At 37.3% G+C, this 21,670-nt stretch overlaps 1 protein-coding gene across 3 annotated transcripts in view; it reads right to left on the reverse strand.

Moving 5' to 3' along the window:
- The window catches only part of CDKAL1 (CDKAL1 threonylcarbamoyladenosine tRNA methylthiotransferase), a 414,554-nt gene that overhangs the window by 224,315 nt on the left and 168,569 nt on the right, over positions 1-21,670 (reverse strand). For all 3 annotated transcript variants that reach the window (XM_085310031.1, XM_085310029.1, XM_085310030.1), the window contains one exon: positions 8,891-8,994. In XM_085310031.1, coding sequence (XP_085166157.1) covers positions 8,891-8,994 — 104 coding nt within the window. The remainder of the gene's footprint in view (positions 1-8,890; positions 8,995-21,670) is intronic.

Raw genomic sequence — 21,670 nt, forward strand, 5'->3', positions numbered from 1 at the left:
AAAAAAAAACCATCAGCCTGAAGTATGGAGCATGCCCAATGTCTACTAAATCTAGCAGCCAAAATCTACTGAAAGCAAAACAAAACCAAAATATTTCTGACCTGAAGGCAAAACAGGCATGAAGGCCTCCAGATCTTGTAATACTTCATCTTATAAATAATTTTTTTTTTTAAACTTGGCTAAAATAAGATCTTTTCCCTAACTTAACTCACAAATTATATTAACTAAAAGTATCAGTTAAAGAGTTGAAGTTTGACATAGTTATAAGGAATTGAAAGCAAGAMCATATTAGGGGAAAAGACCAGGCAACTCTAAAATTCAAAGATGCTATGACCTAGGCTCATAATGAAAATGTTAACAAAATTTTGAATAAACTAATTCTGAGACTTGTGCTGATCCCTAACACCTCTGTAAAAAACAGTGGCATGCTGTAAGTCTCAGAAAAGTCCTTTGTGGCCAGAAGGCACATGAGCAGCAGGTTTAATATTTCCATGGCAGTATCAGCAGATATACTTCAAGTGCAATACAAAGTGATCAGTCTTCAACAACATATTCTAACAGCATCAAATTTATTCTGTATGTGTAAGTTAATTACACAGCATGTGCAGTAAGTCTGAGGCTTTCTGAAAGCAGTGGACTGACYGTGTATCATAATACACTGCAAATAGGCCAAAAATCTAGAACAAACTGGACAGAAACAAGACAGTTCTAGCTAACAGGTTTGCAATACAAAGTCTTTATTGCAGAGGTATTAATTTTCTCTTGGAAAGTGGTTCATGAACAATTGTGTAAAAAGATGCCAWACATACAAGTATATGCCAACATTTTCATCAGCTTGCTGTAGTAAAAAATAAAGAACTTGCAGATAGCCTGGAAAGTGTATTTTACATAGGGCTCATARAAGTAAGATGACTTCATATACCATTTGATCAAAAATGAAAAAGAAAACAAGAATCAGTTTTATATATAATTCAAAGTCAACAAGAACAAAGCTTTCATCTAATTCAGGTTGTTGCAGATATAAATTAATACAGCTTCAACTCTCCATTGCTGCAGTAAGAGCAAGCGCTGTACGTCCAATTTAAGCGAAAGTCACATTACCGCCAAACTACTGAGAATGGTTTTAAAGGGAATGCTTTCACGTTAGTACTTTTACCATCACTTTCAGATCTGCTTTTCCCAGGAAAAAAAGTCAAACTATGATCAGCCAGGAGCTAAGTAAATGTTCAGAGCTTTCAGTGCACGTCTCCTTGTGTGACAAGTGCCTGCTAAGCAGCACTKGCGTTACCACGTCACCAAAGCCGGCACATCTGAAGGGCAAAGCGTAACGAACGAAGTAACGGGAAGCTTCTGCTGACAGCTCAAGGACCTGTTTGGCCAGCAGGCTGCTGGTCCCCCACAGACAGTAAACTTCACGATACCCGAATTCAGGAGATAAAAATTTTTGTATGAATCTTGAACTCCTCTCTCTTAGCTCGGCTGATTCAACTGTTTGCCCAGTTAGACTGTCAAGCATACTACTAAAGTGACACCCGCAGCCCTGAGACCACCTCTGTTGACACAATCAAGAGGCAGAAAACTGCAGGAACAAARGGAGCTGGAGGTATTTCTTGAGAGTGCCTGACACTCTCTTCAAAATTTACGTTTCACAAACCCTTACCTGTAATTCCCTATTCATATAGCATCAAAAAAAGACTTAGGTTTGTGGAAAAAAAAAAAAAGAATATGTTTGTTTTCCTTTAGCTTAGTATTTCATTCCTTCTGGGGTGCTTGGAACTACCAAAGAACATATAGTTTTAATTCTGAAATCCCATGAATCCTGCTATTTTTAGAGTATCATCAAGTCTTCCTTGTAACTCAAGAAACTGGCATACAGAAGGATCCAAGTTCTCTACAGCCAGGTTTAAAGCTACCAAATGTAACCCTATTTCACTCCCAATGTTAGATGATACTTTTGACAGCATTGTGCATGAACTGAACTGATAGAGAATCAGAAAAGCTAAATCCAATCAAAAAAATTGATGTGTTAGAATGACTACATGAGATTTAGGATCAAAGCCAGTTCTCATTTGGCCATTTTAGAGCGTGACTTCAAATCTAACTGCAAAAGACCAAGCAAAAACTTGTGGAGAAGTAATGATTTTTTTTATGCAACTGTTGTTTCATAAAATAAAGTAACAGCATAAGCACCCCCGAAATACATTTGAACATTATGAAATTAATAGAGGAAATTATTTCTTCACTAATGCTAAACGCAAGAACATATCTAAGCGGAAATCAAACAATTGTAAATATACTGCTGCCTTTCAGGACTAATATGCAAATATGAAAKAGATTTTTTTTAAATGTACAAGTGAAAAATGTTACTGTAAAATACGCCTGAAATAAGAGGAAACTCACTGCTTTAATACAGTTTTTGAGCAATTACAGAGGGGAGTGGAGGACAGAAGTAACACCTTCCGTCAGACCAGAAAAAATGGCATTTCACTTACCTGAAGTCACTGCTTCTGATCACTGCTGAAAGAATGTAAATATATCTTTTTCTTTCAGATTCATTAAAAAAACATTATATGTGGCCATGAAAAACTAATTTATTATGCTACCCTAATATAACTCCAAGAAATAACAAGCTGGTACCAAAATATTTATCTTGGCCCAAATATTCTGTGCATTAGCAAAGTCAGCAGCCAAAAYCTAAACATACATAAGACACAGAAGACAATACAGAAGGAATTTTAATAAACTTAACAACAACAAAAAACCCTAGTTCTTTAGCTGTAGCCAAAAAGCACAAAAGAAGAAAGACAAGTTGTTTATCAAAGTGCSTCAAATACAGCAACTCAAGCTCACTGGAATGCAACTTCAAATTAGAGTCAAAAAAGTCAAGTCAGACTTTTAAGAACAGTATTAGAAGGCTTCTGCCCAGAAATCTGTAAAAAGGCTGACAGAGATGAAGGCTTATCTTAGAAAAAATACTGTCCTCATTCTCCTCCCTCCCCTAAAAATAAGCAAATGATTAGGAAACACTATGTCTAGCAGAGCTGGTTAGGACACAAATTTGTGAGAGATATGGAAAACCCTACTATCACAGAAGAGTGGTAGAAAAGGATTCGAAAAAGTAAATGAAGTTCGTATTGAATTTGCTTTCCAACAAGTTTTCAGCAGTGTCTTCATCATATAGCTAGTATGGGAGAAGAGTTAGCTTTCTTTTAGGAGCACTGCAGAAACTGGTGAATAAAATTTAGGACAAAGCAGCACAAGCAAACAATAAAATAATGCTGTTAAACCACATAATAAAAAATACAGGACGGGTAGAATGCATACATGTACTTACTAGACACAAAACTTGACATTAGAAGGTCAAAATATCAGTGAACAAGGAATTAAAACTAGTTCCTTACGACAGCTTCCCTGATGCACGCTCAGGACCATTAGCAAGGCCACGCTTAAACTGCTAAAACTGGCCGCGAGCGCCCGGACRCGAGCCCGTGCTCTGCGCGAGTCTTGCCCTTGCACCAGGGGAGCCCGGCAGAGGCGACAGCTCTCCCCTCTCCCCGCGGCCTCGGCCGCTCCGGGAAAGCGAGCCCAGGACACGAGCCCACTCTCAACCCCCTGACCGAGCTCGGGGCACATAAAAAGAGCGAGTCCTCCGCTTGGACGTTGGAGCCTGACCGTCCTAATTTGGACCACTGCGGCCAATGAATGGGAAACGGAGGGCGTAGCCAAGATTTAGTATTTGCCCTTACATGAATGGAAACTGCTCCAAAACTCACATGCAGAGCGAGCTTCGTGCTAGCGGCGCAGGAGGATACACAGCGAGGAATTCATAAAGAGGGTCTTGGCAACACCTCAGCACTGCTACAGACGGACAGGCTTAACCAGGCTCACAGCAATCTGAAAAGCTTTGGAAACCAGTCACATTATATAAAATTCAACCCTATCATTAGGCAGAAATATCTATTTATAGCGATAACTGTAGAGAAAGAAATATTTAACGTTAGTTTCCTTTAAACTCGCAACACTTCAAAATCTGTAAGATAAGGATAATTGCTAAAGACTGCTGATGAAAGAAAGTTGAAACTCAGCATCTTCCTTTAAATAGCTCCTCTACTTCGCACTGTTACATTTTCTCCTAAGATTTCATGAACAGAAACATTATTCAGAATTCAACACCACACATGCCTGGGGACCCATCATGTAAATAATGGAACAAAAATAAATTATATTTTACCATTGCAATTATTCATCCAAAAGCAACTGTTCCTCATAGCTTGAGAATATGGATATGATGTTTCACAACAGGACCTGACTCATTTGAGCTCMCTGGCTGCTACCGTAAAATAAGCTAATATTGTAATAATTACACAACTTACATTTTAATAGCAGCATATTCTCTGCCTTTTGTGACAGGAACGCAATGCTAAAGAAGTATAGTTTTGTACTGATACAAGCAGGAGTTTTTCATGCTAAGCTACGATGAAAAGATTCCATAAAATTATTTCTATTTTTAAGTTACTTTGCTGAACTAGCAAAAAAAATTGGCAATATAAAGTACTATCTTTGCCCAGAAAGTCTCTYGCAAAAGGTCAGGTTTACAAACCACCAGGTAGCAATATCAGCTATAYGTTTTTTCATGGTCAATAAAATTCCATGGGGGGGGGAAGGGGGGAAATCAATTTAAAGTCTTGCAATTCGGCCAAAGCTATCCCAGGACACCACTCAGCACAGCATTTAAAGCACCAGCTTCGTTTAACTTGTGCATCTCTTGGAACCGTGTTCACCAGCAGCAGCCACTGCAGCCTGCCACTTCACGTACTAAGTAAAAACACATTGTCACACATAATCTATGCCCACAGATTTTGGAAGGAAAGAAGGAACGCTCTCACAACTGCAAGTACGAGTTCCTAAAATACAGCACTGAACATGATACAGCAAATTTTGAAAAAATACAGCACTGAATCGATGACACAAAGAAAGTGCTGTGCTATCAACTGTAGCAAACCTCTTTGCATAAATACTCTTACAAAAGACATTTGTTCTTTACTTAAARATCACTTTACCTTTGTTAGGAATACTGTCTTTTACTAACTGTCTTACAGAAATCTGTTACACAATTTGATTCAACAAGGCTGCCCATGCAAAAAAATGAAATAACTATTAAAAGTTGAAATCAACACAAAAACTAAAGTTAAAAAGGTTAAAAATTCTATATGCTCCTTTCCACTTCAGATAAATTATTTTGTGAAATTTTGTGAATCATTAAAGTTGTTGTTAATTAACTTCAGTAGGTTTATGTCTTCTGACTACTATATTAGTTTTGAAAGTCTGCACACAAACTCAATTTCAGTAATCCTTAACATATATAAAATAATTAATAGAAAATTAGTTCAAAGCAAGAAAGTATGTAGCATATACTAGAAACCTGTAACACATTTGTTGTGTGCAGTTAATGATTMTACTCAATTTAAAATACAGGAATAAAATACAGAAACTAATCTTATGTCAAAGGCTGAAAATGTACAAGATACAGACTGGTATATATTCARCCAGGATGATTTCAGCTCCCTTTTTTTTCAATCAGTTGATTTAAATCAAGTTTAGGCTTGCAAAAATAATTTGAGCATGCACGTAAATTGCAAGATCTTTGGTTTTCTTAACAATTTTCTCATCTCTTGWCATCTAGTCATCACTTTCAAGGCAGTATTAAATACTGTTTTTTATAAACTGTAACACAGACCCCCAAAAATGGTTTGGGTCCTAAAATACATCTGAATAAATACCTGCTTATCTATGCAAACTATGTAAATCTTTCAAAGACAAACATCTAAATAAAGCCACAGAACTAAATTTTGACCAAAAAAAGCTCTACAGTTTCAAAAATCTTCAGAAGTGATCTTAGAGTCAAGCATCAAGAACCATGACTGCAAGGCACTACCATTAGCAGCTGCTATCACCCATGTATCATTATTTGCATTAATATTCTGCTAATATATTATTAGCTGGCCTAGGTTGGACCACTGACCACTTGAAACGGCTCGGAGACAAGTAACACTACATGTCCGACAGCTTTAGAAAGCTCTGCCACGTAGAGACAGCCCACCTAGGTGCAGCAGTACAGAAGCGGATGAAGAAAAACTGGAGCATTTGAATACCCTGAAGCCTGTACCRCCAACATACCGTTGGCTTTCAGAGGCCAACTGCAGTCCTGTCAAAGTAGGATCACTGGCATAAAGCATTTTAGAGGGTTTCTTTTTTCATGTTGAGACGCAAAAAGGAACTTTAACAAAACATCCTTAAATACAGTTCTAATCATTTTCAGTGTGTTCTGTAATTGAAACGTCCCACCTTTGGTGCCTATCAAGTTGTGTACTGTAAGGCTATACATGTACAAAGCACTGCAAATTACACTAATTTTCCTTTTCTTATGTGACCTGATCATGCAGTTACGCAAAATCATCACATAGTGTTTAGCTGTTGTTCTTCTAAGATGCTTTAGTTCTCGCATGAATAATCCCAAAGTGGAAACACTTTTCATCACACATCTGCACCTCTATTTTTCACTAGGGCTTCAGCAACATATCTTCTGAGAAAACAGAAGCGACTGTTGAAGAGACTGTTGTTCAGTAACTCAGCAACAACTTTAATAATGAATTTGAATTGCTTRGTCTTTCACTGGATTGATGAAGAGTTTCTGAAGCCCAGCTGCAGCAAACTGACAGTAATAAATTCTCCAGACACTGCAAACTTAGTATCCAACTATTTCATGAGTGTTACTGAATACGTGAAAGCTGGAGGCAAAGCCTGTAATTTTACAGCTCAATACTTGTTTCTTTCCTTATTTCCTCTAACAAAGGTACTAGTGTTCGGCCAAATAAGAAGAGAACTCCCTGGAGATGCCTGCTGAGAGACGCGTCACAGTATTTCTTGAAAAAAAATTTAAAAAACAATACCTTAAGGGTAAGTTTTTCCATTAGAAATCAAGTTATTTTAAGAGAGCCAATATTTATAATAGGTGCCACAGTACAACATATGAATTGAATTATTGAACTTTCAGACAAAAAGTACAACACTTCAAGTTCAAAATGCCTACAAAAATTTCACATTTATTGCCCACAAAAACTAAAGAAAAAAAGGGAGTTTTCCTTCTTGCTGTACCATGTAAGTACATCTTTATGTTAATTTAATGGGGACTTTAAGTCACGTAACTGTAACAAGTAAGTCTGATTTTTTTTTTCATTCCAGACAATACATCCAAATAAAATTTAAATAGTTAACCTCTGTAACTGTATTAACCATATTTTCTTTTCCCTTTCTCTGTCATATTGCTTTGCTGAATTACTCCAGGTAAGTTTATAATGTTTCTACAGGTATATATTAATACAATTAGAATGATACCATCTTTTGCTATTAATAAAAGTACTTTAGAGTTATAACTGGACCAAAGAACAATAATACATTATGTCTCTTTTAGCTACGTATCTCCCTATCATCAGGGATTGTTGCTTTTCTTCTGCATACTGATTACTTACTGATTTCAAAATCACCTATCTTAATACTACTGAGAACTTGTAAACTTCTAAGAGATGTTTCTGCAACCGCTCCCCACCAAAGTAGTAAGTGTATTTATACATCTTGTATTTCAGTTACTGAGCATATCATTATAGACATACAGGTGTTAGAAGCTTGTCCTATTAAAAAAAGGAATTCTGAGACATGACAGGATTTCTGCCTATTATAACAGATGATCTAATTCACAGGAACAACTGTGTTAACTCTACAAATCTAAGCAGTAGAAGAAAATTTGTGTTGATTACTGACAAGTTGCACAGAAGGAAGAAAGGAGTGTGGCTTACAAGACAACAAGGTTCTAATAAACATCTTTAAAAAAAAAGTATTTACAATCTTAAATGAGAGGTTTCTGTGTGGATAATGCAGAACAGAATTCGTAAATGTGAGCTTTGAATTGGAAAATAATTCTTTTTTGTATACTACTAAAAGGAACAGCTTGAAGTTCATCATGGGCTTGAATAGGGTTCATCTAGGGTCCCTAAATAAGGATTTTAAAACATGCTGAAGTGTTAGAGCCCTACCTGTTGCTAGAATAGTTGCAACATTCTCAGACCCATGAGCCAACGCATGTGTGGTCTGTACATGCCACAGACGGTTTGACATCACATACTGCATTTATTACTACAACTGTAATTCAAAGATGGAAGGAGATGCTATACCTGAATTATGTCTCTCTCTCATGTGTTTTAATAAATGTATAATCTTTCAACATGGTAGACAAGCACATGAATCTATGCCTGTTCCTTTATGAACAGTGCATCAGAAATCAACACAGGCAATATTTGAAAATTGTATCTCTCAAAGAAAGGCAAATTTAGATGCAAGGAACAAATATTAAGGTTAAATAACGCTTTTTTAACATACACAGGAGTTTTAGGCAGATACAAGTACAAAGTACTGTAGTGTTTGAAAAGCAGATAAGCATGTTAAAGCAAATAAGCCCCACACTACCTGTTACAAAGGAAACTCTGAATCTCATTTGAGTAAGAAAAATTACTGCCCGCCTTTTTAAGAAAACAGGGATAGAGGAAAATGACCAAATATTACAGTATTCCCATCACAAGAAACAATTCAATGGAATTTCACTTCAGCAAGAATAAAATCAAAATGAAATACTGCTTGTGGTAAATTACTGTTTTTGAAAAGTGATACATGACCTAATCAAAGCGTGGTTTTCTACTGTGGAAGCAAAACCAGACACCATCGTGACATGCTAAGAACACCAGTACTGTAACAGAGCCACATCAAGATGATGATGTGTGGAAATAAGACGTGGTACACTTCAGAGGCTGTTTTCTATTGTAGTGATAAAAACACTCACCTTGAAAAGACTGTTTGGCTCTGTCCACTAGTTCTTCAATGGGATAACTTGCTAGATCTCCTCTGGCATGCTTGGTTTTGCAGTAGGTACACGCATTGAGACACCTGTTTAGAAAATGAAAATATTTCAGTTTCTAGCCAAGAAAACCTTTACAAGCACCGCTATATTCATTAAGTACATTTGGGAAAAACTAGCTTTTATATTTATGACAGAAATACAGAACTGTTCCATTTTAAAAATCAATAAACTAAAACTACTCTGAAGTGCATTTTGCCCTCCTACTTTCTTAAAGTATCCTTCACATCTATACAGATGTTGAAAAAATGAGTGAAAACTGTGTAGAAAACTCCTTAAGTAGAAATTTACATCTTTTCAGAAATATGAGTTAATTATTAGTGTTAATTTTTAATAAAATACGGTTCACTATTAAAGACAAATCTCCAAAATTGTAGTCCCCCATTACTGAAAATACCTGTGCATAAAACTAACATTTTTTTTTAATATCTAAACAATCTGAACAAGAAAAAAAAAAAGACATGAAAGACCATTATAGACTTTTAAAATAATTGATATTTTTGAAAATATATTTTCAGTTTATTTTTCCTTCCCTCGTTTGTCTTGTATAAACAAGATAAATAACATAATGAAGTCAAAATCACCAACTGGGAAGACAGCTTAGCACAAGAGACTGGGGAGCTTATGAAAAATTCCCATGAAAAAATGGAACAATGTGAATGTTTTTAATTTACCTGATGGTGTAGTAAAGACAGATTAGTTCAATGTAAGAGGACAGAAGGAGGGGGRAAAAAAAAGAAGAAAAAAAGAAGAAAAAAACACACACCACTCCTGGCAAGTTTTTCTTGGATTAGTCTTTGGATTCTGGCAGTGCTATGAAKGCAATAAGCAGAATTTTAAAAGGAGTTTGTTGTACTTTTCCCCCTCGCCCCATTTCCCCTTTTTAAAGCTGATATTATCCTATGATCTTTTTAACGTTAAGGCAGATAAACATTTTTTCTTTTTATTTTTTTCCTCCAAAAAGCAATTGCTTCTCATCTTCATGGTTGTTAAAAGATCTTAAATTATGTTCATTTTCACAATCAAAAAGGCACAGCTTCAATAAAATAAAGCAGCTGGATGCCAGGAAAGGCTAAATTACAGGAGTACTATTACAGAACTTTAAAAACAATAATAAAAAGGTATAATGCCCTTTAGTTTCCAAAGGAGAAGTCATCAGCTACAAGACTGTCTTTACCACCTGAATATTGTCTTGTCTTCTATTACTGTGTCTGGCAGCTCCATGGCGATGTAATTAGTGTTTTGCAAATTCTAAAGGTTTTCTGTTACACAGATTCCCCTCACATTACTTACATCTTGTTTGCACAACTAGTATACTGCTTGAGAAGAGCAGAACATGGGACAGGTCTCCGGTTTGTCTTCCTGCCGTTGCACATCAACTTTGCCCTGAAACCATCTGTGCCAACCAGATCTTCCTTGGTGTCCTCTGACAGAAAGTAAGTTCCTGATTTCCCTTGCTAGTCAATGTCACAAATTATGTATTGTTTTATTTATGTAAAACACTTTTATTGTTTGTCAGAAGAACCTTTTCTCGCACCAGAAGAACTTACTTTATATCAGAAAACTGAACAGATATTGCTTGATAGCAGCAATGAGATTATTCTATTTGGAATTAAAAATGTTTTTTAAAAAAGGTTAAAAACAAATAAACAAACCCAAAAAACATTCCACACCGAACCTGAACATTTGTAACCTGCTTCAAGGAAGTGATTCCACACTCAAAGATAGTTTATTCATCACTTGTCAGATCATTTTACATATCTTCTCATTCTTTTACAAATCAAAAATCTTTCATTACGCAATATTTAAAGCACGTTCAATAGAGCAGGACTTGAATAAAGACAGCATAAGCAGATAATTAGTCTATATTTGATCTGTGTAAGTGTTCGCTGCTGTGTCGCTGGCCGGCTGAAGCAGGCCACGAAGGGCTTCCCTCCCAGCCCCACAGGGCACTCATTTTTCCTCCTGGCTCTCCTCCCTGATTCTCCTTCCCACCCCTTCAATTCTTCCAGGCTTCCAAAGCATCCCTTTCTATTTTCCACTTTTATTTCGTTAAGGGCATCTCTCCACCCGACCCAACACGCCATTAGTGAAAAGGCTCCCGTGCAAACATCTTACTGTGGCGCTCCTTCCCTCCCCATCGCTCAGTAAGTCAAGCCAGCGCGCTTCCGCACGGCCGCTCAGGAGAGGCGCTGGGACGGCTGATGCACACTGTCGCAGCCTAAAGAGCAATACCGAACGTGTCGTAAACAGCCTGGCTCCCAAACTGCTGAAAGAAAATGCTGCTACGGCAAAACATCACAGGCAAACTCCTACATCTTCACAAGGGCATTTTATAAGCAACCCGATTAAAGCTCATGTCGTATTTATACATCACCCTGTAAAACCCCTAAAGCAAGTGGTTTGTTGCTGCGTTGCAGCAGCTCAAGAAAACAGCAGAAGCAAATGTTAAAKTTCTGCATTCGCTATAATAATTCTGGCGGCACAGTCAGAAATCCTCTAGCATTCAGATACCCACATTCATTAAAAAATAAAAAAAGTAGCTGCCCCAGTCTCACCCACAGTTGGCTTTCTCTAGTTCCCTTTTTGTTTTTTCAGTTCTGCTTTCATTTAAAGGGAATATAAAATCAAATGCATGGTAGAGGTGTCTGCTCTTTTAAAACTAGCATTCAGAAGTTTGGTGTACTTTATTGATASTTGTACTAATTACTAGTTAGTACAACTAACTGTTTTACTCCAAGAAAATKACTTTATCAGTTATCTTGTTATTTTTAACAGGTCTTCAAAAGCAGATTTGACTTGAAACAATTCTGTCCAATGACTCCAGCAACAGCGCCTTCTGCTTTTGACTTTTAATCACAGTCCTAAGAGTGCCAGGGAAGTCTCATTTCACATTCTGCATCATATCACAAAGACGACTGGTGCACTAAACAGACTTTGCCTCTTCCCCTTTTGCTGAAGCTGTGAAAGAAATTTCATATTCCCCATAAGCCACCCTTTTTCCCTCATTACCATAATTAAAAGGTTATATTAATATAAGCAATCTGTCTGAGGCAGGTTTGAGATGACAATCTTTCTGCAGGCTGCCAACATGGCCCCTGTCAAACTGCTCCAACTTCTATGTGCTAATAAAAAATTAAATCTCTCTACTTAACAGCATTTTGGGTGCTTTGTTTTTCAACTTCTTTTCAAAGTGTGTTTGCGCATATATGCATGTGAATGTATTAACATGTATTTTTGCTCTGAACATTGTATTAAGAAGATACGGATCACCTTTATCCCTGAAGAAAGGACACAAAGCAACAGCCATGATTAAAATAAAATCTAAATTAAATGATAACTGTTGTTTATATTTTCATGGTATACCGTATCATATGATATAATATAGAGTATATATTACATATTTCTCAAGGTATGTATTTTTTTCTTAATTTAGGTACTAATTTATAGAAGAAGGAATATTAGAGTACTGAAGTTATTAATCTCTGAAAATTGAAGATCACTTTAATCTCTTCAAATAGCGTTCTTCTCTACAAAACCTACCAGCTTCTGATTCATTTCTCACTGCCTCTTTTCTCTACAGCCTAGTATCTAGAAGCAGCAGAAGAAAATCTAGTATCTAGCCATATTTATAGGAATGAACATAAAATTAGTCTCCTCCATAAGTTCAGAGTTGCCGCCTAGGCAAATACTCAGAAAGATCCTATCCAAAATCCTATTTGCAGCATATTTGTTAATTCTAACCTGGAAAAAATAATATTTTCATGCTACAACTGTCTAACAAAGATGCAGATTTTAAATATTTGTTGTAAAAATGCTGAACTAACCACTTTACGCATATTTAGGAACTATCTATCCTTGAAAACATGTATTTCAACCAAACCACAAGTGTAATTGAGTATCTGTAGTTTTCYTTTCCCCTAGTAAGCCAACCTCAATTCCACTTTTCCAGTATAAGAATTCAAGCATGCCCATGCTGCCACACACTCAGACCACTGTCAACCAAGCAGAGAACGACTGCTGGGAATTTGGAGAAAATGAGCATTCGCTCTGACGAAGGGGAATTCTCCAGCAAGTGGATCTTCTAAGATCAGCCCAGTGCATGAATCTCTCCTTAAAAGCCAGCCTTCATCACGTCTAAAAATTAAACATATATGGAACCAAAAAGCCAGTATGGCAATAACTGCAAAACACTATTTTACCTTATGTTAAACTGTAGGCCTTCACATATTTAAAGCTAGTTTGTAAATGCTAATTTATCTTAATACAGGTCCGAGTGTTACTGCACAAAGGTAGTACACGCATTAATGGAAACACAGTCATTACTGTTGTAACTACCAACATGTTTTTTGGATAATTTTTTTAGTGATTCTAGAACACAAAGCAGTAAATCCTGGATTTCCAACACAGTAGATTTATTAAGGTAGCTTGATTATTCAACTTTTACTTTGAATTATTAACCTCTAACCAGCTATGTGCCCAAAACCCAGAACTATTTCACAGCAGGATAAAATATTATCTTTAGATAAGGTACTTCCATGTGGATCATTAAAATATTTTTGAACATGTTACCAAACTGAACATTTCCATCAACATTTTTGTCAAGTACCTGAAATTTTCTTCCAGAGATAGAAAACAGCAGTCTTCACAATGATCAATAAGTATGTCCTCAAGCAGTGTACTTTCATCTAAATACAGGAAACTCTTCATTTTCAAAACAGCAATATTCCTCATAAAACACACACTTAACATGAAAGGTCAACCTTTACAGATGCATCTAATTAGGAATAAGAATACTTATGGCATTGTAGACAAATAAACACTTTCTTTTAGTGGGATTTATCAGTGGATTTCAGCAGCATATGAGAAAGAGTACAGACATCAGGAGTAAAATCCTGGTTCCTCTTAAATTAATGAGTTGTGCCTCTGACTTTAGCAAAGACAGGATTTCACTCACAGATATTAAAAGTATAATAGATCTTTCTTTCATGGATCAGAGAATAGCTCAATTACAGACTACAATGTGTAATTAGGGTGCTGTTGACTCACATTTAATGTGATTTAATGTGATTGACCAAGGTTAGACATCTGTGAGCAAGATGCGAGAGCTGCAGTGTCATATGACACAATATCTGCACTGCTCCACGTGTGATTAATTTGGGGGTCAGAGAGGAGCAGGTACAGCCCCCTTCATTTCCTAAACAATCCAGTAAATTCCTTCTTGGTACCAACCTAACAAGCTAGCAAAAAAGAAACTCATATCAAAGACTTTTTTCCCCTAGTTAGATACTGCAAGACTAAAATAAAAGAGCATTAATCACAATTTAGTCAAAACAGTTACTAATATCTGCCCGTAAGAGATCTGATTGGTTACATAAATTCAAGGTTTATTAAGTTTGCTCTGTAAAAAAATACTGCCAGCAGTGCAGTGCCACTAAGATTACAGGGGGACATCACTTCACTACAAATACAAAAAGACTGAAGCCTGCTTGTAACAATCACCAGCACCAACTTTCCGCATCTACTCTAACACCTTGTTAGAGAGCCTCGTTAATTAATCAATCATGTAGTGATTTTTTGCCTTAAGATACACAGATTTGCATTCATAACAACAGAAAAACTTTAACATTTATGTTATATTTATAGGGTTACATATGATGAATATTACTTAGTGTTTTACCTCCATTAAATGCTACTTTGCACTTCCAGGACTTCTAACTCTTATCAAACTTCATGGCATTGAATTGTGGGGAAAAAGTTAGTTGTTTGTGGAAGAAAATGTCCTAATGTRTGTGACTTCTTTTCAGGAATCTCTTCTTGTTCTTGAAGTTCAGTCATTTTACAATATAGCTTTTCAATCCAGTGTGGCAGGGAAAATGTTTTCCTTTACAGATTCGGGGAGTTTTTTTGTTTTCATGTTAAAAAGACGCAGGATTTAAAGTACTTTTAAAACAGTGGCAAACATTCTCAGCAAGGCTAATTAGTCTAACCAGAAAACCACATTATTGCAGAAATGCTGTTTCTAGTACCCAGCCTTCTTCAGTGTGAGGTCGGACATTTCTAGTTGCTGCGCTACAGAGATGCACTCAGTGTTGCAACATTTTCTTATTTAGAAAAAGGTATGTGATAAAAGCAGGGCTTCACTCAAATTATCTTTGTAGTCAAATATTTTAGAAACCACTCTGAAATGGCAGTATCTCCTTAAAAAGAAAAAGAAATCCCTCCTGAAAATTTCAGTACAAAAAAGAATGACTCTTACACTATACAGTTTATACACTATAGGACTGCACCCATTTTTCTCAAAATATGATGCAACTGCTGGATGCAGTTTTTGAATTCTACAACCCTTTCTAGTCCCAACAAAATGGAATCAGGGTGCATTACAACTTTGTTCTTCCAAAGAATTTTGAAGCAAGTATCTTTATTTTATAATATCTCACCAGTTATCAATCAAACAGAATTTGGAGAGAAGGCAGCTCTGTTACTTTGATGTGTATGATTTAACTTTGCACTTCACTTGTGCTTTTGTGAAACTGAATTTCTACAGCAAAGTGCAGGTGATTCAAAGGTCACATATCTGCATAACGGTATCATACGTTCAATTTGCTCAATTTAAGGTCAATGATTTAACATTAACAGAATTAAGCACAATGCCACTTTTTAAGGCACAGCTAAAGAACTTCCCTGGTTAGTTGTGTTGTTGACACATTGTGCAATTGCTTGAACCATCCTGGGAGGCACTACAGACTGATATTAAAAGATAAAACACTCCAAAACATTCCATTGCTAAGCTGGATATGTCTTGCCCCATAATGGTACATTGCTAGACATTTACTGGAAACTGCAATGATTTTGTCCCGGCAGTTCAAACTAAAGCTGTATGGTTCAGAGAGACATAAATTACACCAGAAGATTTCCAAACATCTGCTGGGCTGTGCAGACCACAATTTTAGGGGCAAATCCTAACAGTCATTAATATCAAGAAAATGACACAGCTGGAACATCACAGGTGGATAAATTAGATTCTGTGGTTACAAAGAGCAGAAGATTCTACGGAATTATAAGCTCTTAATTATTAACACAGTTTACATAGAGAAACAACCTTCAGAGGACCGTGACTCCTGGTCTCAGTAAAATAGCAGTAATGAAGGTGGTAAAATAAAAAAAATTACAACAGAAAATCTTTAAACAGAAAGTATCTTTTCTTAGAAATCCGCTCACAGCTAATCCCAGAGATACAGTGGCAGGYATCATACCCTAAGATCACAGCTTCAGCATGAAGAGCAATATTCCTCTCAGTTCACTCCTAATGAGCAGCAGTAATTGGAAAACGACCTCTAAAGAYGGGAGTCTTGAAGGCTTGCTTTAATTTGCAAGGTTTTAGAGAACTGTGATTTCAGAGTTGCCTTAGTATTTCTGTCATCAAACAGTATGATCCGGCTCTAATAGGGTCAGAGGAYTTAGCGTAATAACAACAGAAAGTGCTGCAACACCTGGCGTGGCCTAATAGTGAAGTTTCATATGCCTTAAAAAYTCAAAGTTTACTTCATTTGTTTAATATTCTAAAAGAAGAGTAATCATCAGAAGAAATAAACTGATTTCTAAATGGGGGGAAGGGGGGCAACAAGTACCTTTTAAGTTCTGCTTCAGAAACAGAGAGTCTCAGCTGATCTCCACAAATGGAAGGAGAACAGGGAGGAGAAAGGGCAGGGGGGAGTCAAGCGATTTTCTATATGCAATCCAGTTCATTTGCCACCTATCTTCACCAGGTTAGCAGCTCCTGAATCACCCATACGGAAAACCCGGTTGAAAAGTAGACCCCTGCCTGTGATAAGCGCTATTGTTTTCACTTCCTGAATGGCTCTGGGGACAGAACCTTTCAGAGTGGCGAAATCTCACAGGAAACATTAGCCTGCTGTTAATTCTGCAGCACGCAGCAGGTACCACACCGATTCTTGGGATAAAAGGCATTGTTTCTGTACTGGTCAAAACATCCTGTGAGGAAGAAAGCTTTACTTCAGCAACGCTGAAACTAGAAGGCTTAATTTAGAACTTATCTTTAATCACCACCAGAGTAATTTCCCCCCAAAATTTGTAAAACGTCTGTGGGAAAGTGGATCTGAATTGTATGGGCAATAWAATGGCAGATAAAAAGCGCGTAACAAAAATAAACTTACTGTTTATAACCAAGAAAGAAGCCCTCACAATGATTGTGTCTACAGAAAGCTTTTTGCTCAAAAATCTCCTTCCAGTTGTGGCAACAACAGAAATGATAGAAGCTCCACTGTGGACAAGCATCTAAGCAGYATTTGCAATTAACACTACATTGTTACTCTTAAATATCACATCTGTATCTTGAGATAAACTGGTTTGTCTTGACTGAGAAAAAAAATAAAATGTGTTTGTGCAGCAGTAAAGATAGATATACATACTTCAAGTACACACTCTTCATTAAGTATCACTCTGTCAGCTTAAAATGAAAGACGACCACACATCTCAACATAATAGAAAATCTCAAACAGCTGAGTTCAGATTGGGCAAAGTAGTTTAATGGTCTCATTTACACTGATATTCCTGCAAGAATCCAACGATTGATTTTTTTTTTTTAAGAAAATAAAAATTTAAACCAGATCTTCAAATGCAGGGTCTGCATTTAAGAATCTGCAAATGAATTTTCAAGGGATTTTTCCCTTTACCAAGTTATACATCTAAACCAATCCTGTCCAGTGCCTAACTACTTCATATGGCTAGTTAAGGTACTTACTTTTGAATAACTAAGCAAACTACTGAAATAATCATAAAGTCTCAAACAACGATTTTTTTTCCATTATTTTATAGTATTACTCTTTAAAGTCTATTCCAACAGAAACTAAAGGCATAATGACAATGCAGAAAATGAGGAACAGTAGCCTTCAGTCACTAAATAACTAATGATCCTCAACTTCATCCACTTCTCTTACATTCTTTTCTTCTAATGATTCCTCACAGCTGTCTTTTCTTCTACTTTTTTTTTGCCCCTTCCATTTTCCTCTTTAATTTTTTCCTATTGTCTTACATTTAGTGACCATTGAGCATGCACCTCTCCCATGGTGTCCTCGTGTTCCAGTGACTGGAATGGTCTGACTTTATTCCAAGCTAGCTGGCCAGTGTTTGTGTGCTTTGATTTCCTCTTTAACCACTCAAGTCTGTGGTGAGTCTGAAACTTCTCCAGTTCAACAGCTGCCAACTCAGACAGAAACTATAACTTGCTAGCTTTCTTCTCTTTTTAAACACAAACAAGGACATCTAGTCTTTTTTTAAAAATCTCTTTAGACTTAAAGCTCTTTTGATTTTTTTTTTTTAATGTCACCTTTGTTACAACTTGGTGAGTTACATAGGGTCAATCATTTAAAAGAAATTCAGAAAGACCATGAATAAAGCACTTAGTGCACAAATCAGAGCACTAAAAACAAGCCAGAGGGGCCCTTAGGGATTCAAGATCTAAACAGCCTTCTAGACATTACAGTCTGGAAAACACAGAAGAGGCAGCACTAGTCATCAAATGCAAAACCTAACAAAAAAAAAAAAAAAAAAAAAAAAAAGAGAAAAAAAAAAACCCAAAATACCCCACAAATTAAGTTTTTCCCAGGCCTTATCCACCCCTTAAAAAAATGGAGGGGGTTTTCCCCCCCCCCCCCCCCCGGCTCCTTTTAAATCTATCCATAGCTACATTCAGCTACAACAACATTATCTTTGCAGTGCCTGACACTGAACTGCTTTTCAGCTATAATGGGCTTCTTAAAAAGGCCCAACTTTTTGGATGATGGGAGCTCTGCACCAGCTGTTTCAGAAACAGCAGCTCCCCAGYGGCTGAACGGCCTGTGCAGGCCACCGCAAGGAGGAACACGAGCGGCTCGTTTGGTAAGCACGGCAGAACAGCTTCGCTGAGCTACAGGAACGCTTTCCCCAATGAACAGGGTTACCACATTATGTTCGCACGCAGGGTCCGACGTGCAGCTATTTGCTTGCCTTTATAAACATGAGTCAAAATGAAATTTTCCTTATGAGGCTGAAACAATAGCGGTGATCGGACCTTGCCTCTTGCAGTGCGATGACTGGCTCTGTGGATAACAGGAGGGCAGTGGAGTGTCATACACCTTGAATTTAGTTAGCCTTACGACATAAACTCCCATACTATCCTTAAAGCCAAACTGCTGTAATATGAATGGGATACATGGACAACAACATGGGTGAAATACTGCAAGGCTCAAAGGGTTGTGGTCAGCAGCACAAAGTCTAACCAGTGGCTGGTTAGTAATGGCATTCCTCAGGGATCGATACCGAGACCAGTGCTGTTTCATATCTTTATTAACAGTGTGGGTGAAGGCAAATCATGAAGACCACCAACGGCGTGGGGAGGGCAGGGCTGCTAGTCACAGAGGCCTTAACAGCCCGGAGAAACAGCCTAATGGGAAGGAACCTCATGAAGTTTAACAAAGGCAAGCGAGAAGTCCTGCGTCTAGGATGGAATAACCCTCACAGAAGTGCAGCTTAGGGGGTTGACTGGCTGGAAGACAGCCTTACAGATAAGGACTTGGCCCAGGTGGGCAACAAACTGGAGGCACATCAGCAGTATGCCCTTACAGTGAAGGTGATCGACTGCATCTTGGACTGTATTTGCAAGAGATGGTAGGTGCCCTCTATCTGGCACTTGTAAGACTGCATCTGCAGTGCTGTGTTCAGTTTTGGGCTCCCTGGGACAAGACAGATATTGCCATACTTGAGCAAGTCAAGCAGAGGGCCACCAAGATGATTATGGGGCTCAAGTGCACAACACATGAGGAGAGGCCAAGAGAATTGGGTTTGTTCAGCTTTCAGAGGAAGTGCTCTTATTGCCAAATAGGAGCGTATAGAGAAGATGGACTGCTCTTGGAAGTGCAAGGCAAGTTGGAACAGAGAAAATTCCAATCAGACATAAGGAAAAATATTTTTTGTGGCAATGGCCAAGTACTGAAACAGGTTGCATCAGTGCTGATCTAGCCTCTTTGAGATGCTGGAGCTCAGCACCAATGCTGTCTGTTCTTGGAACCCCCAAGCCTGCTCTACTGCAGCATCATTTGTGTCTGCAGACACATGCATGCACATACGCACGCGCACGCACACACACACAAGGGAAGCACAGCATGCTTCCAACACTCCAGGAAGCACTGCTTCAAGTATAGAGATAAGAAAAGCCAGATGATGAGCAACTAAAGCAAAGAAACACCAAGTCTGATCTGCACAATGAAAACTACAGAAGAGTATGAGATAAAATATACCACAAAGAGTATCAACAGATAATAATTTTGGTACAGCTTGTTATCATGTACTTTTAAAACGTGATACTAATATAATGGTCATATACTGTCTGTAAGTATGCCAAGACAATTTGATGACTCACATTAACACAGAAACAGGTAATGACCTCAGCTGGTAGGTATAGTCAATAACAGACATCAGTAAAACATTCCCAAGCACACTACTGGTGCTTTGGTCAAATAAGAGTCCACAGAAGAAAGTATGAGAACTTTGTGATTGCAGAGCTGACAACAGAGATATTCAATTCTGTGCAAACTAGGCTGGYGCGATCTTCATAACCCTCCACAGGGGCAGAGAACAGCAGGCACTGTAGGGGYGCTGTATCCATGCACTAGTCATGGAGAATACGAGTGCATGTGGACATGCATTCTTTCCTGTCTATGCCATTACGATTCAACTTTCAAATTCCACTTTGCTTTCTGCCTTCCTTTACTAGAGGAATATTAATCAATATTCCTCTAAGCTTAATATAATCATACATATAATAACTACGTAAAGCCCATAATTTACTTCCCTGTAAGCAGTTTACCTGTGCATCTCCACAATCCTTTGAAAACGTTCAAGCCAACCCAAACTGTAAACAAGTTTTATATTAAAAAARGGGGGGGGGAACTTTGGCAGCTTTGGTATATCTGGCTACATTTAAACTTGTAAATGCACTTAACTTTAATTCACTTAAGAATCCTAAATTCTCTTCTAACCTGCTGCAAATAAACATCACAAGTGTAAAAACTGATGGGAAGAAGAAAAACTGATCGTACTGTATAAACAGCAAAGAAGTCTCTCAACAATCACATAAGACGCTGTATTGTGCATCTGTTCACATCTGAGGCAGTTTATACAGTCTACAGAGTCTGTGTTTTTAGTCTCAGTACAATTGACAGAGATAGGTCTGTCTCATTATGCTTTGCTTTTCAGAGGAGCATTATTCCAGTTGGAAAATATAGCCATTTCAGCTGATTTAGACACACACAAAAAAGCCACTGTATTTACTGAGTATTTATGGTATTACTTGCACAATTTCATTTCAAAGGGACCATTACCCTTTATCCACATACTAATTCCATAAGAAAATTATTCAAAATAAAACAAGGTATATATTACTCAAATATAGCCAAGATAAACTCTAGACAGTGTCTAAGGAAAAAAGAGTAAGGGGACAGCAGATACCAGAGGACTAAGTGAACAATAGCAATATTACTTTTATACAATATTAATTAACAATAAGTGCAACTTAAAAGATACATAAAGCACGAAATCAACATTTTGCCAAGAATATTTTCCCATCTAAGAGTCTTGCAACTCTTGTTTTTTTCTTTTTATATTTTTTCTTTTCATATTTAATTTATTTTATTAAAATCATAAAGA

Source organism: Rhea americana, unplaced genomic scaffold (assembly GCF_003343005.1).
Source record: "Rhea americana isolate MKP2758 unplaced genomic scaffold, rheAme1 scaffold_31, whole genome shotgun sequence".
Classification (NCBI taxonomy): Eukaryota; Metazoa; Chordata; class Aves; order Rheiformes; family Rheidae; genus Rhea; species Rhea americana.